Genomic DNA, 27,297 nt, shown 5'->3' with positions numbered 1-27,297 from the left:
AAACAGTTGGCCTGTGAGGAGGCGCTTGGAGCCACGCCCAGGAGTGGGGGCAAAAGGACCCAGCTGGGTCAGGGCTGACAAACTAGGCTTGGCCTCTTGCCTATAGTGGCCACCACTCCTCAAGCCCCAGCCAGCACCATGAGCGGTCGAGTTGGAGACCTGAGCCCCAAACAGGCAGAGACCCTGGCCAAGGTGAGAGCCCCTCCCCCTGGAGTTCTGGAAGACCGGGGGAAAGGGGCTGGGGGGTGGAAAGGAGTGGCTGGAATCCTGCCCCAGTCAGTTGATTCAGCACGTCCTTGACATTGTCTCTTTGGTGTTACCTCCCAAAGGGTCAAGCCCCACAGTGCCCAGTGACATCAACCCTGTCCAGGGTGGGGGTTGAGGGACTAGCACCACTTCCAGGCAATAGCGTGGGTGGTGCCCACCCAAGTCAAGCCTGACTTCTTCTCATCCAGGAGCCAGAACCAGAGAGGTTTACCTGGCAGCCAGGCACCCCCCTTCCTCCCTCCCAGGCACCATAGGTAGGAGCTGAAAGATGCTGCTGGTCTGCCCTTTAACCCCTTCCTCTTTGGGATCCTGAAAGACGACCAGTCTGTAAAAGCCCAAGAGACAGAGCAGAAAGTGCTGTCATTCAAAGAGCTAAAGGAGGAAGAGGACATATAATTACTAACCATGTTTTAATAGAAGATGGGATGAAAAAAAGCAGATGTTTTGAGGGCTAACACATGGAGGGAACTAAGAATGCATCCAAACTCCAATCCACTTATTCAACTACCCAATTATTTATCCTTTCTTCTTCTTTTTTTTTTTTTTTTTTTTTTTTTTGAGATGGAGTCTCACTCTGTCATCCAGGCTGGAGTGCTGTGGAGCGATCTCTGCTCACTGCAGCCTCCGTCTCCCAGGTTCAAGCAATTCTCCTGCCTCAGCCTCCTGAGTAGCTGGGATTACAGGCATGCGCCACCACACCCAGCTAATTTTTGTATTTTTAGTAGAGATGAATTTTCACCATGTTGGCCAGGCTAGTCTCAAACTCCTGACCTCAGGTGATCCACCAACCTCAGCCTTCTAAAGTGCTGGGATTACAGGCATCAGCCACCATACCTTGCCCGTTTATCCTTTCTTTCATCCACCCATCTATCTTCCTACCCACGCATCCACCTATCCATCTTTCTTTCTCTCCATCACACACCCATCTCTCCTCTGTCCATTCACTGACTTATCTACCCACCCACTCTCCACCCATCCATCCATCCATCCATCCATTCATTCATTGATTTCTTCTTCCTTTTTCCATCTACCTACTCACTCACCCATCTATTCTTCTTTCTAACCATTTATTCACCCATCTATCCTTCTTCCATTCATCCACCTATCCAGTGATCCATCTGCCCTTCTATTCAACCATTAACCCATCCTTTCATCAATGTGGGCCATTTTGCATGTGGGAGGAAAGGAGAGGTTGTGAAAACAGTCTTTGAGTCTGGAGGCGAAGGCTCAATGTGAGAGAGCCACTTTAACCAGCATCTCTCTTGCCAGTTCCGAGAAAATGTCCAGGATGTGCTTCCCGCCCTGCCCAACCCCGATGATGATTTCCTTCTACGCTGGCTCCGAGGTGAGGGCAGAGGTGGGAGAGGTTGGGATCAGAGGGCATCAAGAGGGGCCTGGTCTCAACTGCTCCAGAGTGTCTCATGGCTCTCAGGGTCCATCCACACAATCTTGCTTCACATGTTCAGGGTCAGAGGAGGGAAGGGGGTAGGGGAGCAAGGTCTCACCCAGTCCCCCAGCGTCCTCCATAGCTCCCACTGGCCAGGAGCAAGACAAGGCAACTTTCCTGTCTCACACCTTCCTTCCGTTTTCCCACAGCTCGGAATTTTGACTTGCAGAAGTCGGAGGCTATGCTCCGCAAGGTGAGACCTATCCACTATGGAAATTTATGGAGGGGATTTGTCAGGGGCAATCCATGCCTCAAGCCCCTCCTTCCATCCCCGTTCTCAGGGCACTGGGAGCCCAGTGGGGTTTTACCACTCATTTCCCTTTCAGTACATGGAGTTCCGGAAGACCATGGATATTGACCATATCCTTGATTGGCAGCCCCCAGAGGTGAGCCAACACTGCCAAACACCTCAGTCTTTCATGGACGTACCACTCAAGGTCACTGGGGACCATGAATGAGGGGCAGCAAGCCTGAGAGGCCTGTGGAACCCGCGGGCCTGCAGTCTCCTTTCCTATAGTCATAATGAATGTTTCCTGGGGGCTTGCAAGGTCCAGGCCTAGGTTAAGATGTTAGCAGCATGAGCTTCTTTAATCATCACAATGATGGATACTATTGTCCCCATTTTGTGGATGAGGACACTGAAGCTCAGCAAAAATTAGGTAACTTGCCCACAGTCCCATAGCCCAAGGTAGGGCTGGGATTTATGCTCAGGCCTGTTTGGGCCCCCAAACCCAGGCTCTTAACCACCACGGTTAGCCTGTGCTTCTGTACCCCTGCCCCCTAGGGCATTGCCTAAAGCATCCTGTCTGGGTGGGAAGGAAGTTTAGCCCATCGAGGCACCGATGAGAACAGTGCCACCACTGGCATCTTAGTAGAGTAATGGTCACATCTTCACTTGTAGGGCATGTACCCTGAGCTGGGCACTCTGCTTTGCCAACTTTATCTCAGGGACTTTCCCCAACAGTCCCAAGAGTGAGGGATTATCCAAACCATTTTACAAAAAAAGGAGGTGGAATGGAGCTCAGAGAGGTGGTGTCACTTGCTCAAGGACACACAGTAGAGAAGCAGCAGTATCTGCTTTTTTTTTTTTTTTTTTTTTTGGATGGGGTCTCACTCTGTTGCCAAGGCTGGTGTGCAGTGGCATGATCATGGCTCACTGCAGCCTTGAACTCCTGGGCTCAAGTGATTCTCCCACCTCAGCCTCCCAAGTCTACAGATGTGTATTACTATGGCTGGCTAATTTATTTTATTTTTGTAGGGACAGGGTCTCTCTCTGTTGCCTAAGCTGGTCTCAAACTCCCGGCCTCAGGAGATCCCATCTGCCTCAACCTCCTGAGGAGCTGGGATTACAGGCATGAGCCTCCATGCCCAGCAGTGTCTGTTTTTGAACCAGCTCTGTTAACCTTCAGAATCTGTGTTCTCCATCACTAAACCCAACTCTTCCCCACAGAAAGGGACATGGGAGACATCAGGGGCAGACCTAAGAAGCCCAGGGGTCTGCTGAGACCTGGCTTTGCCATTTATCCTCTACGAGCAAGGCCCTCCCCTGCAGGACCTCAGCTTTCTCACCTGAGACAATAGCACTGCCTTCCAGGGAGGGACAGTGCTTTATACCATGGTGTGTGTAGGCTTGGGCCACCCAGGTCAGCCTGGTCTGGGATCTCAAGGGAGGTGTGTAAAGCCAAGTTCTGTGCATCTTTTCATGCCCAGGTGATCCAGAAGTATATGCCTGGGGGCCTGTGTGGCTATGACCGTGATGGCTGCCCCGTGTGGTATGACATCATTGGTCCACTTGACCCCAAGGGGTTGCTCTTCTCAGTCACTAAGCAGGACCTGCTCAAGACCAAGATGAGGGACTGTGAGCGCATCCTGCATGAGTGTGACCTGCAGACACAGAGGGTAAGGCCCAGGCCAGGTGGGGTGGATGGCTGGGAGCAGGTGAGGCTGCTGGGGGGATTGGTCTCAGAAACACACCTGTGTTCTCTACAACCACAGTCAGAGGGCTCTGGGGTCAAACACCAGCTCTGTTGCTTACCAGCTGTGTGGTCTTGAAAAGTCACAGTCACAGAAAGACAGTTTCTTGAAGGATACTTTTGCTGGGAATAGAACTCTTTCTTTTTCTTGAGACAGAGTCTCGGTCTGTCACCCAGGCTGGAGTGCAGTGGTGTGATCTTGGCTCACTGAAACTTCCGCCTCCTGGGTTCAAGCGATTTTCCTGCCTCGGCCTCCTGAGTAGCTGGGATTACAGGCACCCGCCACCACACCTGACTAATTTTTGTGTTTTTAATAGAGACAGGGTTTCACCATGTTGGCCGGGATGGTCTCAATCTCCTGACCTTGTGATCCACCCGCCTCGGCCTCCCAAAGTGCTGGGATTACAGGCGTGAGCCACCGTACCGGGCCGGGAATAGAATTCTTGGTTGATGGGTTTTTTTGTTTTGTTTTCTTTTGCTTCAGTGTTTTGAATATGTCATTTCACCTGTCTGAGCCTCAGCTCCTTCACCTATAAAACAGGGATATTAATAAATAATGGTTGCAAAAGCGAAATGAAATAATGCAAGTATGCAGTTTAGCACGCAGGGCCTAATACATATTTCTCAACAGTGGTAGCTATTGCTATTCCCTCTGAGCCTTTCTTTGCCCTTGCTATTCCTTCTGTCTGAACAACCCTAGGTCCCACCACATACACCTACCTCCTACAACTTCCCCTGACTTTCTCCTATCTATCCTTTAGGTTTGAAACTTAGATGTTACCTTCTCTGAGTCCCCCGCCTGGGTTAAATAACCTCTTCTGTATCCCTGAAGCTCTTGTGCTGACCTATTGCAGCACTTATCATAGGATCCGAATGACCTGGTTGCTTGTCATCTCCCCAGCCAGACAGTGAACTTTTTAAGGACAAGAACTGTGGGTTATTAGGCACTATTCATTACACTTTAGTGTCCGGCACACACAAAAAAGTGCTTGATAAATATCAGTTGGAAAAATGGAGGATGAATAAATTAATGACAATATGAATGGATGGATGGGTCAATTAATTGATGGGTAAATTGATATATACGGGGGTGGGTGGGTGGATGGATGGATAGGTGGATGGATGGATGGATGGATGGATGGATGGATGGATGGATGGATGGGTGGATGGATGGATGGATGGGTGGATGGATGATGGGGAAATGCATTCACTGGTTTGTCTACTTGTTCCTCTGAGGACAGAGTCGGGGGCTAGAAGAAGCCCCAAGGGGTCATGTACTTGGGTTACCATCTTCCCAAGCCTACACCCTGAACTCCAGAACTACTTCTTGCTCTCATCCTTGCAGCTAGGGAAGAAGATTGAGACCATCGTGATGATATTTGACTGTGAGGGCCTGGGACTGAAACACTTCTGGAAACCTCTGGTAGAAGTGTACCAGGAGGTGAGGAGAAGGCCCAGGGCCACCCCCGACTTGCTTTGATGACCAGCTTGGCCTGCCATGACCAGCTGCTTACTGAGAGCCAAGATTTAGTTTAAAAATGTCCTGGGCTCCCTCATTGTGACTCAAACCCCAGAAGACCTTAATATGTTTCCTGGAAGATCCCACAGAATGGGTTTCAGGGACAACACTGTGCTAAGACCACACGTTCCAGCTTCCACCAAACTCTCTCCATGCTTGTTTCCTGACCTACGAAATGGGGATAGCAATGTAGGGATACTTCAGCAAGTTATTATGTAAAGTGTATATATACTGCTTGGCAAATAGTGAACATTTAATAAACAGTAGTCATTATTATTATACTACCATTATTATAATATTTACTAAAAACGATTATTATGTAATTATTATTAGAGTATGGTTATAATAGTTTGAGGTGAGAAGGTTCCCTCCAGAGGCCAGTGGAAGTGATGGCATGAAGGGAAACCCTCCAGAGCCATCTGAAACCTCCCAACAGGAGATTGCACAGGAGATGAAGGTAGGAGAAGATGCGATGTGCTCTCTGAAGGGATCTCTCTTGGTTCCACAGTTCTTTGGCCTCCTTGAAGAGAATTACCCAGAGACCCTGAAGTTCATGCTCATCGTGAAAGGTGTGTGACAAATGACTTCACTTACTCACACCTCTGTTTCCTCATCTATACGCTGCAGGTGATAACACTGTCTTTGTCCCAGGATTGTTGTGAGGCAGGTTGGTTTCTTGGCTGTATGCAAATCACTTAGAATGCCTGGCATAGGGTAAGTTCTCAATAAATGGTAACTTCTAGGGTTGGCCTTACTGCAAGAGAAGGCAGCTCCAGTCCCAGCTCTCCCAGGGACCCTCCCTTATTTCTCCTGCCCATGATGATCTCTCCCTCCCCAGACTGCCTCTGGCACTGGCAACTGGTGCAGCCTTTCCTGTTTGCTGCCTTTTAGGGATCTCCAGCTGTTTTATTTGTGCTCATCCCGCTTTACTGGCTGAGTTTTCTGCTCCTTGAAGTCAGGGGCTGTGATTCTCCACTTTTGTTGTAGCCCTTACAGGCCTGGGTCCATGGTGGATGCTCCATAGGTATTTGGGTGATTGTTGTGGGTAGATGAAAGGGTGGATGGATGTTTGGTGATTGGCTGGTTGGTTGATCAGTTGGTTGCTTGATTGGTGGTTCAGTTGACTGGCCAATTGGTTGCTTGGCTAGTTGACTGACTGGTGGTTGGTTGGAGAATTGGCTGGCTGCTTGGTTGGCTAGTTCTTAGCTTGGTTGACTGATTGAGTGGCTGGTTGGCATTTTGGTTGGTAGGTTGTTTTGATGGCTGGTTAGTTGGTTGCCTGGTTAGCAGGTTGGTTAGTTGGTTGCCTGGTTTGTTGTTTGGCTGAATCTTAAATGGTTATTTGGATGGTGGCTGGCTGGTTATTTGGATAGTTGGCTGGCTAGTTATTTGGATGGTTGGCTGGCTGGTTATTTGACTGACTGGCTGGCTGGTTATTTGGATGGTTGGATGACTGGTTATTTGGATGGTTGGCTGGCTGGTTATTTGGATGGTTGGCTGGCTAGAGAACACAGTTAGTTGAGTGGTTATCTGGCTGTTCCATTGGCTGATTGCTTTGCTGTTTGGCTGATTTGTTAGATGGTTGACTATTTGGTAGGTTGGCTGGTTAGAAGATAAATTGTTTGACTATTTGTTGTCAGTTGGCTGGTTTGTTGCATAGTTGGTTGGCTGTTTGGTAGGTTGGCTGGTTTATTGGTTGACTGAATAGGTGGCTGATTAGAAGTTTGAATGATTGGCTGGTTTGTTGGCTGAATGGCTGGTTGATGGTTGCATTGCATGATTGATGCATGATTGGTTAGTTGGCTGTTTGTTGGCTGATTGACTGGTTGATTGGATGGTTTGTTGGGTGAAGGACAGACACTGGAATTGACCAGGGTTAGTCATGACTCCTCTGTATCATTGGCTATAACCATTATGGAGTGGTTGCCCAATGTAATTCTTTTCTTCCCGTTATCCTTACTTCTATCTCTCCAGCTACCAAACTGTTCCCTGTGGGCTACAACCTCATGAAGCCATTCCTGAGTGAGGACACCCGCAGGAAAATTATTGTGTTGGGAAGTAAGTAGTGCCAGCTCAATTTCCTGACCTCTATATGTGACCTTTGGAGTGAGGTTCTCCCATTACCCCATCTAGAACTCCACACTTTAGGTTGGGTACAGTGGCTCATGAATGTAATCCCAGCACTTTGGGAGGGTGAGGCAGGAGGATTGCTTGATATCAGGAAGTTGAGACCAGCCACAGCAACATAGCAAGACCCCATCTCTACAAAAAATTTAAAAATTATCTGGTTGTGGTGGTGCACACCTGTAATTCCAGCTACTTAGGAGGCTGAGGTGGGAGGATCACTTGAGCCCAGGAGTTTGAAGCTGCAGTGAGTCGTGTTCACACCACTCCACTCCGGCCTGGGCAACAGAGTGAGATCCTATCTCAAAAACAACAGAACTCTACACATCACCTAGTCAGAGGCTCCTTCTTCCCAACAGTGAAGTGGATTTTACCCTAAAGAGTCTGTTACCTTTGCTCTTTTCCCTGCCATACCCCTTTGGTGGACAAGGCCTCCACACCTACCACCTCACTGGTTTCAGTTTGGTTGCTAGTCAATTTCTGGTATATAGGCCTCGGTTTCTTTTCAACACTCATAAGCTTAGTGCTTCTAAAGGCAACCTCGGCTGAAGAGGATGAGGCAGATGAGCAGAAAGAGTAGTCACAATTCAGAGAAAGGAGGCCCAACAAGAAAGGACTGGATAAATAAATAATGGTGCATGCATTTGATGAATTCTGGAGCAGCCATGAGAAATAATGCTATATGTGAATATTTATACCATGGAAATGTCTTTAAGTTTTTAAAAGTAGATTATAAACTTATCTTCATAAGCATAAACTGAAATAAGATTAAACTAAAAGTATAATCTTATTTTTATGAAAACATATGTACAATAAATATATATTTCTAGAAGGAAAAACAACAAAATATTTATTTGTTGATAGTGAGAAATCGTGTGGTTTTAAATTTTATTACCTGTATTGTCTATGATTTCTAAACTGTATAATAATATGTATTAATTTTATAAATAGGAAAATAGTTGTGTTTACAAGTGACAGGCTGAGAGAAAGAGAGAGAAGGGAAATAGTTCTTAAACCCAAACCAATGACCCTGGCTTGGAGGAAATCTTCTCCCAAGCAGGATAGTCAGATCACAGAATTAGGAGAACTGAGGATCCAGGGGTGAGGGAGAGCTTATAAATCCTTACTTTCTCTTTCTTCCTGGTACCCGAGCCTCTGCCTCTACCCAATTCCACTGGGATGGGGAACTTGATAGATTATGAGGGCCTGGTTTGAAGGGTCCAGGCTCATGCCTTCTAAGCCTTCCAAAGCGTAGAGCAGTGTGGGTTACCAGCACAGTCCAGGCCTTAAGTCCACAGCCTCTGCCCCATGCGACTCTGCTCATTTGGCCCTTTGTGGGACATTGTGGTCTTCCTCTTAATCCCACTGTAGAGAAGGAATCTCCCATGGCCAAAGTGAGGGGGTTGGGGGACTGGGTAGCCTGGATTAGCCATAAGGCTGGGGCATGGTAACAGCCAGGACCCAGAACTCTTAGAGCTTTACATAGGGCATGAAGAACATTATGGTCATGGTGATTAGGCAGAGGGAGGTGGGGAGGGTCCCTCCAAAGGCCCAGTGCTGTCCATCCACAACTAGGAGGTCTGACTTGGGCATGCCACTTAATTAAAGAGTGATCCCAACAAGGCCGTTGACGTCATTGAGATCTAAAGTCTCCTTGAGGCAATTAGATAACTCTTAGCTTCACTGCTCATGACTGGAAGATCTTCAAGAATGTGCTGTTGGCTGGGCATGGTGGCTCACGCCTGTAATCCCAGCACTTTGGGAGGCTGAGGCAGGTGGATCATGAGGTCAGGAGTTCAAGACCAGCCTGGCCAAGATGGTGAAACCCCGTCTCTACTAAAAATATAAAAATTAGCCAGTCATGGTGGCGGACACCTGTAATCCCAGCTACTCAGGAAGCTGAGGTAGAGAACTGCTTGAAACTGTGAGGCGGAGGTTGCAGTGAGCTGAGATCACACCACTGCACTCCAGCCTGGGCGACAGAGCAAGACTCCGTCTCAAAAAAAAAAAAAAAGAATGTGCTGTAGGCTGGGCGTGGTAGCTTACACCTGTAATCCCAACAGTTTGGGAGGCCCAGGTAAGACAATCATTTGAGCCCAGGAGTTTCAGACTAGCCTGGGCAACATAGTGAAACCCTATCTCTACAAAAAAAAACAAACAAACAAAACAAAATAAAAATTAGCCAGGCATGGTGGTACATGCCTGCAGTCCCAGCTACTCAGGAGGCTGAGGTGGGAGGATCACTTGAGCCCAGGAGGTCGAGGCTGCAGTGAGCCATGATCATTCCACTGCACTTCAGCCTGGACAACAGAGTGAGACACTGTCTCAAAGAAAAAAAAAAAAGTGCTGATTCATCTATCAAGGTGGGAAACACATTTCCACAGCAATACAATGCTGAGAAAGACACTTCCTATAGCCCCAGGCCTAGGACACTGGGGAATTGGCCCTGGCAGCCTACCTCCTACAGGGCTTCTCCCCCAGTTGAGGTCATCCTGGTGGGTGTGGGAGGCCAATTGGTCCCCCCCCCATGCTTGCTAACCACCCTTGAATCCCACTGCCCCTAGATAACTGGAAGGAAGGTTTGCTGAAACTCATCAGTCCTGAGGAACTGCCTGCCCAGTTTGGGGGCACCCTGACTGACCCAGATGGGAACCCCAAATGTTTAACCAAGGTACAAAGAGCCCTTCCCCGGGACAAGAGAGGTTCAAGAATTAAGCTGGATTCCCTTTCCACTCAGTCATTCATCCACAATTACCTATAGAGAGACCCCAAGAACTGGGTGTTAAGCTAGTCAATACAACTCTCGCCCTTACAGAGCTCTCAGCAGCTGTAAAGGCAAACAAGAAATAGGCGAATTTTAACCCAGAGGGATGAGCTGGAAGGGGAAGCTCCCAGCAGACGCACTGGCCCAGTTTGGAGGGTCAAAGAAGGCTGGAGGAGGTGGGAGAGTGGGGCTAGGATGAAAAGGATACTTCCAGGAGGTGGTGAAAGTGTCTCAGGCAGGAGAAACATGAACAATGGCCTGGAGAGGGGAGCAAGCCCATCTCATCCCATGTCCGCAGATTAACTATGGAGGGGAGATCCCCAAGTCCATGTATGTGCGGGACCAGGTGAAGACTCAGTATGAGCACTCGGTGCAGATCAACCGCAGCTCGTCACACCAAGTGGAATACGAGATCCTATTTCCAGGCTGCGTCCTCAGGTAGGGGCAGGCCCTAACCCCTTAGAGACCCATCAGGCTGAGCAACAACCTGTCTCCTCCCCCTCCCCCTGACAGGTGGCAGTTCTCATCTGACGGTGCAGACATCGGCTTTGGAGTTTTCCTGAAGACCAAGATGAGGGAGCGACAGCGGGCAGGGGAGATGACAGAGGTTCTACCCAGCCAGCGCTATAACGCCCACATGGTGCCCGAGGATGGGAGCCTCACCTGCTCAGAGGCCGGCGTCTGTAAGTCTGCCCCAGCTGGGACCTGGCTCTGAAAGGCTAGAGCCACCTGTCCCATGCTTTAGAGAAGGAAACAGAGGGGCAGTGACACACCTCCCCCATTCAGGGACACACAGCCTAGGTTAGCACCATTCATTCATACAGTTGCTCACTCAGTCCCTATTCATGAGCACCTACTGTGCACCAAGAGCCAGAGACACACAGGCCCTGAAGGGATTGGGGGCACCTGGACCACAGAACACAGACAACAAGTGATAGGGTAGGTGTAGTTTTCCACATGAGGAAACCGAGGCTCTGAAAATAAATCAACTTGTGCAGGGTCCCACCCCAGCCTCAGGGTAGCTACATAGTCCTGGGCAAAAGTCTGACCAATCTGGGAAGGACCCTTGGTTTGCTCACCTGTGAGCCAGGAGTTACAATGCCTACTTTTTCTCTTTTTTTTTTTTTTTGAGACAGAGTTTCACTCTTGTTGCCCAGGCTGGAGTGCAATGGTGCAATCTCTGCTCACCGCAACCTCCCCTTCCCGGGTTCAAGCGATTCTGCTGCCTCAGTCTTCTGAGTAGCTGGGATTACAGGCATGTGCCACCACACTTAATTTTGTAATTTTAGTACAGATGTGGTTTCTCCATGTTGGTCAGGCTGCTCTCGAACTCCTGACCTCAAGTGATCCACCCACCTTGGCCTCCCAAAGTGCTGGGATTATAGATGTGAGCCACTGTGCCCGGCCAACACCTGCTATTTGGGGTGGTTGTGAGGAGGCAAACAGTGTCCAGCAGGCCTGCTCCTGAACCCCACTTCATCCAAGGGAGCTGGGAGGTCTCTGATGAACCCAACCATGTGCCTTCACACCCCCGTCATGTGCATCTCCAGGTGTGAGACAATGGGATGTAATGACCATTGTTCTCGATGCCAGTAAAGCCATGCCTGGGCACATGCCAAGAGGAGGTTGGTGTCTGTTTACAGGACCTGCTTGGGTTGGCAGTTGCCATGGGGAAGGGAAGAGGCGTGGTGGGAGCTTGGCCCAGCTTGGCAAACAAAGCCAGTGGGAACACAAGCCTGTCCTCCTCCATGGCCAGGGGTGGAACAAAGAGTGTGTAAAGCCAAGCCCAATGCCCATCTTTCCATCTGTTCCCCAGATGTCCTACGCTTCGACAACACCTATAGCTTTGTCCACGCCAAGAAGGTCAGCTTCACAGTGGAGGTCCTGCTCCCCGACGAGGGCATGCAGAAATATGATAAGGAGCTCACCCCTGTCTAGGTGGCTCCCTCACTTCTCAGAGACCTCCTAACCCTTTGATTTCTCTCTTTATATCCTACACTCCCTCCCTCCCTGAAATTGATTGTTAGTCCTCCTGACTCTGTGACGTTAGTGAGTACAGAGAGAGATGCCCTGGGGAAAACTCATCTGCTGTGGTCAGATCAAGAAAGGTATGAGAGGCACAACCTTGGAGGGTACCAAGGTTGCAGAAGAGGAAAAAGCAAGGATAAACACAAGAAGTGGGTGTCACGAAACTCAATAAATAGCAAAATGAATTCCCTAGCCTTTGTCTTCACCTACCCTAAGGCAGGTGTGTATGCTTGAATTCCTTCCGTATGGCTGTGAGCAACTTGGGTTGGAGACATATCTAAATCCTTTTTACTTCCACTCTCTATATATAGTAGATGCTCAGTGTATATTTGTGGCATTGAATGGAGGACCAGAAGGTAGGGTGCGGGTGACTCAACATCTGTACATGATTAGGAGGAGCCTATGTGGGGTGGAATTCAGCACCTTGGACAGGAGCAGATGTGTGATGGGGTTGGACTCTCTTCTGGAGACCCAGACAATTCAGTCTCCAGATTTCTGGCAGTGGCTGTCTTTTGAGGGCCCCAGCCACAAAGGCCACATGCCTCTGATAGGAGCTGCCTACATCAGGCTTTGTCTGACTTGCACGCTCAGCTTCCTACCCTAACCCACTTCCCTTGTTGCACATAGCTTATGTTTTAGGGACTTTCCTGGAAGCAAAGGCAGTCACATCTGGCATAATCATAATAAAGAAAACAACAACTATCATTTGGCGAGTGCTCTCTGTGTACCAGAAACTGTGCCAAGAGCTTTGTGAGTTTAGCATGTTTTGTTCTCATGCCATCCCCAAGGCACTTTATGGATAAGGAAACGGAGGCTCAGAGGGGTGAAGCTACTCACTCAACATCTTACAGCTTGGGTGGGAGATCCAGGACCTGGGGAAGGGGGTGTTCGTTTGTTTGTTTATTTGTTTGTTTGTTTGTTTTTTGAGACAGGGTCTCGCTCTGTCACCCACCCAGGCTGGAGTGCAGTGGTACAATCATGGCTCACTGCAGTCTTGACCTCTTGGGCTCAAGCCATTCTCCCACCTCAGCCTCCTGAGTAGCTGGGACTACAGGTGGGCATCACCACACTTGGCTAATTTTTTGTATTTTTTTGTAGAGATGGGGTTTCCCCATGTTATCTCAAGCTCCTGGCCTCAAGCGATTTACCCCCCATCAGCCTCCCAAAGTGCTGGGATAACAGGCCTCAGCCACCATGTCTGGCCTGTTTTTGTTTTGTTTACTCCAATGACATTGCTCTCAATGGCCTTGTAATACTGCCTCCTGCCTATAATCCCTGCCCTTGGGGAGGCTGAGATGGGAGGATCACTTGAGCCCAGGAGTTTTAGACCAGCCTGGGCAACATAGCAAGACCACATCTCTACCAAAAAAAAAATTTAACATTGTAAGAATACGACCTCCTAAGATTCCACTTTTACAAAGGCAGTGAGAAGGCATGACTTATTTGTTCTAGACCTTCCAGTAGAAGTGTCCTGCATGTCACCCTCACCCTCTCCAGTCCCTGTTTGTGGGTAGAGGAGGTGATAGGCCATAAAGACCCTTAAGCAGCTTGTCCAAAGAAACTCACAGCAGAGTGGGGCAGGGCTTGTGTTCCTCAGCTCAGCATCCTGTCTGCTGCTCACATGGCACCTGTGAAACACAACCCCCTGACACTCACCATGACCCTAGGTGACTAGGGGAAAGGCCAGGACTCCAGAGTTTCCTTCCCAACTTTCTGCTGTGATTCAGGGACATGAAGAGGCTGGCTTGAGCCCCAGCCCCTGATACAACTCTTGCCAGGGGGTGCCAGATCACACCAGGGAATGAGGATGAATGGGAACCAAAGGCTGATGCCATGAGAGGCTCCTTAGAAACAAATGAATGGAGGGATGAGTTCATCCGTGGGCAGGCTGTGAGGTCTGACTCAGGCTAGTCAAGCAAATATTCAGCAGCAGCAAGCACTTTCCCACATGTACTTATGGGTGCAAAATCTGATATCTGCTTTATAGTTGGGAAACTGAGCTCCCAAAGGCACTGGCTTTGTACCTTCAGGCTACAGGTGGCAGAAATAGGCCTGGAGCTATGGCTGCTCCTTACCCCGTCACCTCTTCACCCCCACCACTCTTCCATAACAATTTGTCAGAATGGGACAAGACTGCCTTCTTCCTGAGCTGGCAGAGAAGGAGGAGGGAGGAGGAAGGAGAAAGGAAAAAGGAAGGAAGAGAAGAGAAAATGAGGGTTGTCAGATTTAGAAAGAAAAAAAAAAAAAAAAAGCATGGCCAGGTGCAGTGGCTCATGCCTATAATCCCAACATTTTAGGAGGCCAAGACAGGCGGATCACTTGACGTCAGGGGTTCGAGACCAGCTTGGCCAACGTGGTGAAACCCTGTCTCTACTAAAAATACAAAATTTAGCCTGGGGAGGTAGCGCACACCTGTAATCTCAGCTCCTCAGAAGGCTGAGGCATGAGAATCTCTTGAATCCAGGAGGCAGAGATTGCAGTGAGCTGAGATCATACCACTGCACTCCAGCCTGAGCAACAGAGCGAGACTCCATCTTAAAAAAAAAAAAAAAGGACATACTTAAAATGTATCCATTTTTTATCTAAAATTAAAATTGATCTATGCATCTTATATTTTATCTGACAATCCTACCAATGAGGGAAGATGGAGGGAAGAGAGAGGAAAGGGAGGAGGACGGAAAGAGGGAGATGGGTTCATCCTCTTGAAAGACGGTGGCAGCACCCAAAATTTGGGCCAATGATGTCATGGAATCCTTGGGAGAGGATGGCTTAGTGTGGGTGATGCAGGGTCGGGGGACAGGGTGGTCTCATCCTTGACCACCAAAGGAAAGGCCCCGATGTTGAAGCAGGGTCTGAGGTAGAGAGCGTGGACCCTTTGTGCCCTTGGGACTAAGATGAGCAGTGCTGTTGCCAGAGCTCCTCTGTGGCAGCTGAGAGGAGGGGACTTGCACCAGGAGGTGGAGCAGTGCAAAGAACCTAAGGCCAGGGCCAGAGCTGAGATCTGCAAAGTGCCCATCAGCATCCGCTGATGCCCACCCCTGGCAAGCCAGCTCCCACTGTGTGCACACAGCCAGTAAGAGGCAGGCTTCCCAAGCTCCAGCATCCAGCATCCAGTCTTATTCAGGGTCTAGACGCTGAGCTCCAGTCCTGAATCTCCAGGAGGAAGCACTGGGGAAGGAAAGAGACCCACTTTGTAGCTTTGGCCAATGGCCACTAATAGAGTTTGGATATTTGTCCCCTCCAAATCTCAGGAGGAAATGTGGCCCCCGATGTTGGAGATGGGGCCTAGTGGGAGGTGTTTGGGTCGGGGGGTAGATCCTTCATGAATGGCTTGGTGCCTGCCCTGCCATAATGAGTGAGTTCTTACTCTACAGTTGCTTAAAAGAGCCTGGCACCCCTCCTCTCTTCTTGCTCTCTTCCTCTCACCATGTGGCACGCTGGCTCCCCTTCCTCTTCTATGAGTAAACGCTTCCTGAAGCCCTCACCAGAAGCTGAGCGGATGCCGGCGCCATGCTTTCTGTACACCCTGCAGAACAATGAGCCAAGTAAACCTCTTTTCTTTGTAAATTACCCAGCCTCCAATATTCCTTTTTTTGTGTTTGGTGTTTTTTGTTTTTTTGAAACAGGGTCTCACTCTGTCACCCAGGCGGGAATGCAGTGGCGCGATCTTGGCTCACTGCAACCTCCACCTCCCAGGTTAAAGCAATTCTCCCACCTCAACCTCCCAAGTAGCAGGGAACACATGTGCCTGCCACCATGCCTGGCTAATTTTTGTATTTTTAGTAGAGATGGAGTTTCACCATGTTGGTCAACGTGGTCTTGAACTCCTGGCTTCAGGTGATCCACACACCTTGGCCTCCCGAAGTGCTGGGATTACAAGCGTGAGCCACCTTACCTGGCCCAATATTCCTTTATAGTAACACAAAATGGACTAACACAGCCCCCTCATTCCAGAAGTGATAAGCTAGCCGCATAGGAGCAGCAAGACCAAGGCCTGCAGGCCCCCCACTGTGTGAGAAGGAAAGTTAACTTAGGAGTTCCTGTTCCAACAGCCCAGAAATGCCAAGGCAGAGCCAGGGAAAGAAAAGTCTCACTGTTCTTGGGAAGCTAAAGATGGTGGCCACAGACCATTTCCCATAGAGGGGTCAAATTTCTGCTGAGGCCAAAAGGCAAGGCTCCCAACCGTGTAGACCTTAGGCCAGGGACACCCGTGGGCAACACTATGCTGGTGCTAATGAGGCCCCAGCCCTGCCTCTTACTCCTTCCCCAAGAACCCACCACCACACTGGCCCCTTCAGAGAGCCCAAATGCATGTCACACAGTTAAGACATCAGGTTTTTCCCCCAACAACTAGTACCAAAAAGCACAGGTGCCACAGAAGGTTAAGGCAACACAGGCCAGGTGCAGTGGCTTGTGCCTGTAAGGCAGGCAGACAGACCACTTGAGGTCAGTTCAAGACCAGCCTGGCCAACATGGTGAAACCCTATCTCTACAAAAATACAAAAATTAGCCGGACGTGGTGGTGCATGCCTGTAATCCCAGCTACCTAGGAGACTGAGGCAGGAGAATCGCTTGAACCTGGGAAGTGGAGGTTGCAGTGAGCTGAGATCACACCACTGCACTCCAGCCTGGGCAACAGAGACTCTGTCTTAAATATATATACACCACAAGGGTTATTTTTTCATTGTCTTCTAAAGGGCCACTGCCTCCAGGTCTTCCTCTAAAACAGACTGAGATTCCATATCAATTTCCTCCTCAGAAGAGAGTCTCTCTGTTGCCCAAGTCACCAGCCCCGTCTTGTGGACCTCCCGGCTGGCAGGGCACCAGAAGAGTGCCACTTAAGCTGCAGAGAGGGCAGGATGGCTGGAAGACCTCGAGTGCCTTCCTCAGGGTCACAGGAGAAGCAACAGAGTGACACCAGTGAAGGCCAGTGCAACCAGCAGCAAGTCCTTCAGCATCTTGCAGGAGGCTGGGAAGGAGAGGTCCGAGAGCACCCCAGGACTGCCCAGAGGTGTGGGGCAGGTTGTACAAGACAGCTAGGATGAGTCCAGAGGTAGGAAAACAAAGGCCAGGAGTGCCTGGGGAAGCAAGGGTGTGGCTAAGACCAGAAAGAACAGTAAGACAAGACCAAGCATGACTATCCATGAACCTGGACAGCAGTTGGGGGGAGGAAAGATTAGTTCTTTTAGTGCCTAGGCCCCCTAGACCCTGAACCTACCTTTAAACCATAACACTATAGCATCTTGACCTTCAGCAGGGCTGGGCCACCATACAGGTGTCCCCTTCCCCAGGAAACTCTGAAGAGAGTAAGCTGTCAACCCTAACTCTCCTCCCTTTCCTGCTCAGAAGGAGGAAAATTCTTCCAAGGCCATTAACTTCCCAAGGCAGGCCTGTGTTCAGCTGCTAAAAGCAGGCTGGGCTGGGCACGGCGGCTCACACCTGTAATCCCAGCACTTTGGGAGGCCAAGGTGGGTGGATCATTTGAGGTCGAGAGTTTGAGACCAGCCTAGCCAACATGATGAAACCCTGCCTCTACTAAAAATACAAGAATTAGCCGGGTGTGGTGGTGCATGCCTGTAATCCTACCTACTCGGGAGGCTGAGGCAGGACAATCACTTGGACTCGGGAGGTGGAGGTTGCAGTGAGCCGAGATTGTGCCATTGCACTCCAGCCTGGGCAACAGAGCGAGACTCCATTTCAAAAAAATAAATAAATGAAAGGAGGCTGGGGCAGTGAGGTGTCACCTAGCAGAGAAACTGAAGAACACAAATGTCTATCAACATGGGACTGGTTAAATTCTCCTACTTCCATTTCTAGACTGCTGTGGCATCACAAATGCAAAAGAGGTATCAACCTACAGAGCTGCCTAGAGAGTACTGTAGAAGCACGTTATAGAATGTTACAAAACAACATTATATTAATGTGTATGTCTAGCAAAAGCCACCTGGATATGACTATACTAAGATGTTAGTTAACGATGATCTAGGTAGTAGGACTGTATCCTGTTGAGGCACCTGAATTTTCTAGTGTTACCAAGCAAAAGAGCACAAGCTGCCCAATGTGCTAGAAGCCAATACTAATTGGGTTCTTGAGAATAGAAAAGCTTTCATTGCAGCTGGGCACAGTGGCTCACACCTGTAATCCCAACATTTTGGGAGGCCGAGGTGGGCTGATTGCTTGAGTATAGGAGTTCGAGACCAACCTGAACAACATGGTAAAAACCCCATCTCTACAAAAAACAACAAAAAAATTAGCAAGCCGTGGTGGCATGTACCTGTTATCCCAGCTACTCAGGAGGCTGAAGTGGGAGAATCAGTTGAGCACAGAAGGTTGAGGCTGCAGTGAGCCAAGATCACACCACTGCACTTTAGCCTGGGTGACAGAGTGAGAACCTGTCAAAAAAAAAAAAAGAAAGAAAGAAAGAAGAAAGAGAAAGAAAGAAGAAAGAGAAAGAAAGAAGAAAGAAAGAAAGAAGAGAAAGAAAGAAAGAAAGAGAAAGGAGAAGAAAGAAAAAGAAAAAGAAAGAAAGAAAGAAAAGAAAGAAAGAAAAGAAAGAAAGAAAGAAGAGAAAGAAAGAAAGAAAGAGAAAGGAGAAGAAAGAAAAAGAAAAAGAAAGAAAGAAAGAAAAAGAAAGAAAAGAAAAGAAAGAAAGAAAGAAAAAGAAAGAAAGAACGAAAGAAAAAAAGAAAGAAAGAAAGAAAAGAGAAGCTTTCATTGCAAGTCAACTCCAAGGAGACAGGAGTCCAGCTCAAATCTGTCTCCCCGTGCTGGCTTCAAGGCAGTATTTTTATTAGAAAATGTGCGGGTGGTAGATCTGAGATTAGTAGGTGACGGGAGGAAGGGAAGGGGAGGTCTGGAAAAGTCCTTGACCTGTAATCCCAGCACTTTGGGAGGCCGAGGCGGGTGGATCACGAGGTCAGGAGTTTGAGACCAGCCTGGCCAACATGGCGATACCCTGTCTCCACTAAAAATACAAAAAATTAGCCGGGCATAGTGGCGAAAGCCTGTAATCCCAGCTACTCAGGAGGCTGAGGCAGGAGAATTGAACCCTGGAGGCAGAGGTTGCAGTGAGCCGAGTTTGCACCACTGCACTCCAGCCTGGGTGACAGAGCAAGAGTCTGTCTCAAAAAAAAAAAAAGAAAGAAAAGAAAAGTCCTTGAGCACGTGCAGTTATCTCTTCATGCCTCCTCATGGGTTGCATGTGCAAAATTTAAGGGGCATTAGTATGAAACACGCGGTAGAAATTCAGGCTACAACATCACCAAGTTCATTCTGCACAGATTCTGGTTGGCCATCTTGGTTCCAACCAATTCCAGCCAGATTTTTCTTTTTCTTTCCTTTTCTCTTTTTTTTTTTTTTTTTTTTTGAGACGGAGTCTCACTCTCTCGCCCATGCTGGAGTGCAGTGGCGCGATCTCAGCTCACTGCAAGCTCCATCTCTCGAGTTCAAGCCATTCTCGTGCCTCAGCCTCCCGAGTAGCTGGGATTACAGGTGCACCTCCCACCATGCCTGGCTAATTTTTGTATTTTAAGTAGAGACAGAGTTTTGCCATGTTGGCCAGGCTGGTCTTGAACTCCTGGCCTCAAGTGATCTGCCCACCTTGGCCTCCCAAAGTGCTGGGGTTACAGGCTTGAGCCACCGCACCCGGCCATCAGCCAGTTTTTTTCTTGATCTCGTAATGCAGGGAGTGTCCGTGTTTCAGCAAGCTGTTTCTTTTCTTATCTGCTATCCTGCAAACTCAAGAATTTCTGTTACTGGTTTCTTACTCTTTGGGGGCACAGTTTTAGTTTCAGCTTTTCAGCAAGTTCTTTCTTTTCTTATCTGCTATTCTGTAAGTCCAAGAATTTAGTCGTTGGTTTCTTTAACTCTTTGGGGCCTGGTTTACCAGGACAGTTGTCTATTTGCTTTATTATGTTTGTTTGGTAATGGGGGGCCGGGGACAAGGTGTTGGAGCACCTGTCATCGGACCTGCCACTTGTGCATCCTCCCCAAAGCACCTGCAAGACAGAAGAGGTTTAAGGTCACTGTCCACCCCCCTCCCCGACTAACCCCACCCAAGCCATGATCTCTTCACGTTCCCCTGCCCCAACTCCTCATCTTGTCCACATGTCTTCCAGCCCAGAACCTATTCTCATGGTGGGTGCAGTGATGTTCATCTGCCCACACACGCCAAAGGTCCCCAGAGCAGCGCCACTCCCAGCAGCCCCCCGACCTGGCCTGCCCCCATTGTACCTTGGTGCCACATTTCTCTGTGTGGGAACAGCCAAAGTCACAGCAGTCACACGCTGAGATTTCCCACTAATCACCTGCAAGCTGTCAGCTGCCAACAGCCCAGGCCAAAAGACCTGCCCAGTCAGGAGGGTTGGCGACAACATTCTGCCCTGGTGAGGGGCCTGCCTCAAATCCCAATCCCAGCATGGCCACCATCACCTCTGGGCAGCAGCAAGTGGTCACTTGGCCTCTCTGGACCTTCCTTTCCTTGGCTTATGTGTGCTAGGAAGAGCCCACCTACAGCTTCAGGGTAAGGATTCCCCACAGTGTGGATGAAGTATCCTGGCACAAGGTCAGCCAAGGCCTTCCATTTCCCTCTATTACCCAGCTTCCAGAACCCAGGCCTTGAGCCAGCAGGGCTCACACAGCATGCCTTTCAGGACCATGAAATTCCTTCAGCTGAAGGAATTTGCCCAAGGTCCCATAACTTGAAACCGAGAGATCTTACCTGTATAAGGAGATGTTGTAAAAATAGGATTTCCGGCCAGACACGGGAGCTCATGCCTGTAATCCTAGCACTTTGGAAGGCAGAGGCAAGTAGATTACTTGAGGTCAGGAGTTCGAGACTAGCCTGGCCAATATGGTGAAACACTGTCTCTACTAAAAATACAAAAATTAGTTGGGCGAGGTGGAACGCACTTGTAATCCCAGCTACTGGGGAGGCTGAGGCAGGAGAATCGTTTGAACCTGGGAAGTGGAGGTTGCAGTGAGCCAAGATCATGCCACTGTACTCCAGCCTGGGGGACAGAGAGAGATTCCGTCTCAAAAGAAATGAAAATTTAAAAAAAATAAAATTTCCAGCCAGGCTCAAAGGATCTCGTCCAGCTCCAGACCCTTGTCCAGCAGATGATGTAAACCCGGAAGTAGGGGCCGTGGAAGAGCTGGGTGAGAGGGTTCGTCCTGGACTCCATGCCCCCACCCCAACACAGCCATCCCATGTTGAACTACATCATGCCCATTTATTTCCCATCAACTGAGGGCCTAGGAAAGCAAGGGTGTGGCTGAGACCAGAAAGGGCAGTGGGACAAAACCAAGAACAAGTGTCCATGAACCGGGACAGCAGTAGCGGGGAGGGACCACAGAGAGGAACTGACCTCAGGAAGCCAGGCCAGCCTGTGACTATCACACCCAGTCCAGAACAGGCCCTCCGAGGAGAGACAATTCTCCTGATTCTCCCTAATCCAGGAGTATTTCCTCACCATAGTACTGATTTACAACAGGGACAGATTGGGGCCAGGCGTGGTGGCTCACATCTGTAATCCCAGCACTTTGGGAGGCCAAGGCAGGTGGATCACCTGAGGCCAAGAGTTCGAGACAAGCCTGGCCAACATGGTGAAACCCCATCTCTACTAAAAATACAAAAATTAGTTGGGCGTGGTGGTGCACGCCTGTAATCCCAGCTACTCAGGAGGTTGAGACAGGAGAATCACTTGAACCTGGGAGGCGGAGGTTGCAGTGAGCTGAGATTGCGCCACTGCACTCCAGCCTGGGCGACAGAGCGAGACTCCATCTCAAAAAAAAAAAAAAAAGAGAAAAGAAAAAGAAAGGAAAAGAAAAGAAAAAAGAACGGACAGACTGGAACCCTTGGGGAGATTCTGTAATCAGGTACTGGCTAAGTTACAGCTTGACCAGACAAGTAGGGTTCTGTGGAGCTGTGAACTTTCACAAAATACCTTTTATGCATGGAAAAGTACTTGATTAAGTCCTTCTATAATGTCATTCTATTATAGAATGACACATAGAATCCTATTTTATAAAACACTAACTTAGCATATGCCTTAGTATTGGTGACCCTCTGGAGTTCAGGATTTTCATTTCTTTTTGTTTGTTTTGTTTTGAGACAGGGTCTCACTCTGTCACCCAGGTTGGAGTGCAGTGGTGCGATCACAGCTTACTGCAGCCTTGACCTCCTGGGCTCAGGAGATCCTTCCACCTTAGCCTCCAAAGTAGCTGGGACTACAGGCAAATGCTACCATATCTGGCTAATTTTTTGTAGTTTTTTTGTAGAGATAGGGCTTCCTCACATTGCCCAGGCTGTTTTCAAACTCCAAGGGTCAAGTGATCCTCCCACCTCAGCCTCCCAAAGTGCTAGGATTACAGGCGTGAGCCACTGCACCCAGCTGATTTTCTTTTTCTTTTTTTTTTTTTAGACAGAGTTTCACTCTGTCACCCAGGCTGGAGTGCAATGGTGCAATCTCGGCTCACTGCAACCTCCGCCTCCCGGGTTCAAGCAGTTCTTTGCCTCAGCTTCCCAAGTAGCTAGGATTACAGGCATGTGCCACCACGGCCGGCTAATTTTTGTATTTTTAGTAGAGACAGGGGTTTCACCATCTTGGCCAGGCTGGTCTCAAACTCCTGACTTTGTGATCCACCCGCCTCGGCCTCCCAAAATGCTGGGATTACTGGCGTGAGCCACCGCGCCTGGCCCCGATTTTCATTTCTATTCTATATATGAATTATCAAGTTAAGAAAAGCCCTCAAAAGGAAGAAAGGAAAGAATCAAATGTGGAGTGTGGCTCTTAAAAAGACATAGAGACTTAGGAAATTCAACATCATCTTGAGACAATCTCCAAGTGATGTTAGTTGTCTTTTATTCATCTGAATTTCCCATGATGACGGTAGCTTATTCATGTAAGAAGGCTTCAAGTAGACCTCAGGCTTTCCGTATCCATGACGCTCAGGTTGCCCCAGCCATAATCAGATGTATTGAGATCTCTGCAGCCCTTACAGAGAGTTCTCTAAGGTGATGAGTGGATCTTTTCAGTGCCTCTGCGAGAGCCGCAAGCCAGGCGTGATCCCAGAGTGACTTGATCCCACACGTGGAGAATGTGAGACCCTGAAGGCCTCTCCTCTCGGTCAGCACTCAGGTCAGACCCAAGGCTGTGGGTTTCAAGTTCCAACTCTGGACCATTTATCCCATTGCCATTCTCAGGAGTTAGGGTTGCCAGATAAAATACGGGACACACAGGTACATTTTTAGAAATTTAGTACAAGTATGTCCCATGCAATATTGGGGACATATTTATGCTAAAAAGTTGTTGTTCATCATTAGCCGGGCATGGTGGCACACACCTGTAGTCCCAGCTACTTGGGAGGCTGAGGCATGAGAATCACTTGAACCTGGGAGGTAGAGGTTGCAGTGAGCTGAGATTGCGCCACTGCATTCCAGCCTGGGCAAAAGAGGGAGACTGTCTCAAAAAAAAAAATTGTTGTTTATCTGAAATTCACATGTAACTTGGCATCCTATATTTTTATTTGCTAAACCTAGAAATTATCAGGGAATCCAGCACCCCTTTTCTGGGCTGGCCTCCAAAATGCGAAGGGAAGAGAAGCCTCATGGGAAGGGAAGAGAAGCCTCATGGGAAGGGAAGCAGATTGACATGAAGAGAGTCCTCAGAATTTCAACAGGGCCTAGGGCACCCCTAGAGCCTCTGACCTCATCCTCTTCCCCATCATTGTGGTGCACAAAGGGCTTCATGCTGAACTGCAGTGTCTCATTATCCTGCCGAGACTAAGAGCCAGAACTGGGGCCCACTGAGAGGCACCTGGGGGCTTGCCAAGGAGGCCAGTTTGACCATTGGCTGGGAGACCAGCAAGAACAGGTTTCCTAGGAAGCCATGAGAGGCTTATACTATGGCACCTTCTTGCTCCTCAAAGCCCTATTATGGAGCACTCACCCTGTCACTGGAGTTTGGGGACAGAAGTGTTTGGCCTGAGCAAAGAGCAGATGTTACAAAGTCAGCCATGAATAAAGAGACTCTAAGGCCACTGCAATCACTCCACAGCTGAGAAGGATACCTGGTCACAGCCAGGCACGGTGGCTCACACCTGTAATGTCAGCACTTTCGGAGGCTGAGGCAGGCAGATCACTTGAGGTCAGGAGTTTGAGACCAGCCTGGCCAACATGGTGAAACCCCATCTCTATTAAAAATACAAAAATTAGCAGGGCATGGTGGCGGGCACCTGTAATCCCAGCTACTCCGGAGGCTGAGGCAGGAGAATCGCTTGAACCTAGGAGGCAGAGGTTCCAGTGAGCCGAGATTGCGCCACTGCACTCCAGCCTGGTCAACAGAGCGAGACTCTGTCTCAAAAAAAAAAAAAAAAAAAAAAAGAATACCTGGTATCTGGTCACTCACACAGCCCAAGTGGGCAGGTCCAGACACAACCAAGATCAGACCTGACACCAAAAAGGGTCAATCACCAGTGACCAAGTGCAACAAGGCAGACCTCTGCCCTGGTGGCCCAGCCAGGCAAGACCCTGGAGTTGGGAAAGTCTGGGCTGGGCTCCTCATTGTAAGCAGACCCTCTCCTGCGCCCTCCAACCCTGGTAGCTGTACAGACCCTCAGCTGAAGACAAGGGTGTACATCCTCTGGAGGCAGTTCAGGGCTGATTCTGGGAGCTCACACATTCATCCATGTAGACCTTCATGGCCCAATTTGACACTAGCCAGATGTGAGTTTCTAGGTAGGGTCAGCCACAAGCCTCCCACATCAGGAGGTGGGAGGGCACTTGAGGGAGGAGGAGGAAGAGGGTTGTCCCTGACAAGTAGCCAGGGCCATCCTCTATCAAGCGTCTACTGCATGCCGGTAGGTCATGGCCATAATTCCACTGATACCTCAATGGTCCTAAAAGTGTTTGTTACACCTATTTTATACCACGGTAGAGGTCGAATGATGGAGGCTCAGAGAGGAAGTTAAACTTTGGCTCCTTTATCTTCACCTTTTTTTTTTCTTTGAGATGGGGTCTCATTCTATCACTTAGGTTGCAGGGCAGTGGCACAATCATGGCTCACTGCAGCCTTGACTTCCTGGGCTCAAGCTTCCAGAGCAGCTGGGACTACAGGCACGTGCCACCTCGCCTGGCTAATTTTTGGTTTTGGTTTTGGTTTTGTGGGGTTTTTTGTAGAGATGAGATTTCGCCATGCTGCCTAGGATGGTCTCAAACTCCTGGGCTCAAGCAATCCTCCCACTTCGGCCTCCCAAAGTGCTGGGATTACACGTGTGAGCCCCTGCATCCAGCTTATCCCAGTCTTATCTGACAAATGGGTGCTGTCCCAGCAAGGGCGGAGGACTCAAGCCAGAAACAGGATGGTGCACCCTCATCGGGAAACAGGAGCCAACATGTGACCTTCATTCCGCCCTCCTCTGCTTCAGGCAATCCTTGCAGGGAGTCCACACTCCATCCCCACCCACCCTAGCCTAGGACTCACTATGTGGTATCTAGAGGGCCAGCTGCAGGGCTCTATGGTGGGGGGCAGGGCTCCTTGGAGAGCTGGCTGCAACAGACTATTCGCCTCTTGCCCGAGGAGCAGCCTGGGTTAGGGGCTGCAGGGGAAGGGAGGCCACAGGTCAAAGGGCTCCAACATCCACGCAGTCAGACTGGAGGGCAAGCCCTGGGCAAGTTCTCCCAGGGAAGGTAATGGGAATGGAAGGGTGGAAGGGATGCCTCTCAAATAAACTTGACCAGCTGTGAGTATCATTGTAGCTGCCATTAGGGGCCATTCCATGTACCCTTTGTGGGCCTCATAACCACCTCAATTTTCCAGATGTGGAAAGTGAGTCTGGGAAGTCTTGCTATCATCTGCCCGTAATTGTATGCAGCCATGAGCTACAGAACTCAGACTCAAACTCGCAAGTGATGGCATACCAAATGACACGAAAATGCAAGCTAAGTAGGCCTTTACCCTCTCCCTGCCAGTAACTAATTTTTGTCTGTGTGAGTAACTGGCCTGTGTGTAAGGGGACTTACCCCCTACATGGTCCCCAGTTAATTCTTTTTCCCATTTGGGCTCCTGACCACCTTGCCATGCTGCTTCTAAGAGGGGTTATCTATACTCAGAGGGCCTAGGGCAGACCAAGGAAGGGAAAGAAGTTTTGGAGATTTGTTTGCTTGTTTTTTAGAGACAGGGCTTTGCTTTGTGGCCCAGGCTGGAGTGCAGTGGTGCGATCATAGCTCACTGCAACCTCGAACTCTTGGGCTCAAGTGATTCTCCCCTCTCAGCCTCCTGAGTAGCTGAGACCACAGGTACACATCACCATGCCTGGGTTTTTTTTCTTTCTTTCTTTCTTTTTTTTTTTTTGGTAGAGATGAGGTATCGTTACATTGCCCAGGCTGGTCTCAAATTCCTGACCTCAAGCAATCCTCCTACCTTGGCCTCCCAGGGCTAGGATTACATGTGTGAGCCACCTCTCCTGGTCTGGGCTTTTTTTTTTTTAGGAGAATGTAAGTCATTTGTTTAGCGTTTACTGAGCATCTACTGCATGCCAAGCTCTGCCCAAGAGGCCAAGAGAGCAGGATAGGAGTGAGCCCTGCACTTGGAGTTTGGCCTGGCTGGGGAGCCCTAGCCTCAGGAAGCAGGACTGCCCTGGACCCCAGGAGGCCCCTGCTCAACCTGCGACAAGCCTGAAAGGCTCCCCAGATGCACTGTGACGGTCAAGGGAGAGAAATGGGTGACCCGGGATCCTGGTGGCCTCAGATCTCATTGGGGGAAGAAGCAAGGGACCCCAGAGGTCAGAGGGATTGGGGGGGCGGGGCTGTCAGAGGACACCCAGCAGAGCGACTCACAGGCTATGAGGAAAGAAGTCTCCTTTTGCTCGTATCCTCAGGATGTCAAGACCTGCAGCCCAGGCCTGGGGTGGTGCTTATCCTGGAGCGGCCTTACCAGGTGCACAGCTGGCCAAGGGAGGCTTGGTCATGGGCAGAGAGGGCAGGAGGAAGGCCCTTTCTCCATCACCCCATCTCCCAAGGGAGTCCCATGCCCAGAACTTACCAAGTAGCAAGACTAGAGCAACCAACAGAAGACCCTTGGGGGCAGCCATCATGAAAACAAAACAAAACAAAACATTGCCCACCACCCCAAAACCTCCTTAAATAGGCCCAGAAGAGGCTGGGGAAGGAACCTGG

The 27,297-nt window shown here is 49.4% G+C and overlaps 1 protein-coding gene across 2 annotated transcripts; it reads left to right on the top strand.

The window, feature by feature from the left end:
- Window positions 1–79: 79 nt before the first annotated feature.
- On the top strand, window positions 80–26,209 carry SEC14L3 (SEC14 like lipid binding 3). Of its 2 annotated transcripts, XM_024239892.3 has the most exons (12): window positions 80–192; window positions 1,537–1,612; window positions 1,864–1,907; window positions 2,041–2,100; window positions 3,425–3,613; window positions 5,033–5,128; window positions 5,715–5,775; window positions 7,181–7,264; window positions 9,895–10,001; window positions 10,393–10,532; window positions 10,608–10,777; window positions 11,911–12,827. In XM_024239892.3, exons 1-12 carry the CDS (start codon window positions 139–141, stop codon window positions 12,030–12,032), a joined length of 1,203 nt encoding a protein of 400 aa, XP_024095660.3. In that variant the 5' UTR covers window positions 80–138; the 3' UTR covers window positions 12,033–12,827. The 2 variants fall into 2 exon arrangements, with proteins under 2 accessions (XP_024095660.3, XP_024095661.3); XM_024239893.3 differs by lacking the exons at window positions 80–192; window positions 1,537–1,612; window positions 1,864–1,907; window positions 11,911–12,827 and adding an exon at window positions 25,940–26,209 and having other exon boundaries at window positions 2,044–2,100.
- Window positions 26,210–27,297: the final 1,088 nt, after the last annotated feature.

Source organism: Pongo abelii, chromosome 23 (genome assembly GCF_028885655.2).
Source record: "Pongo abelii isolate AG06213 chromosome 23, NHGRI_mPonAbe1-v2.0_pri, whole genome shotgun sequence".
NCBI classification, from domain to species: Eukaryota; Metazoa; Chordata; class Mammalia; order Primates; family Hominidae; genus Pongo; species Pongo abelii.
The sequence above is the reverse complement of the archived record's forward strand: the minus strand, read 5'-3'. Positions and strand labels throughout refer to the sequence as shown.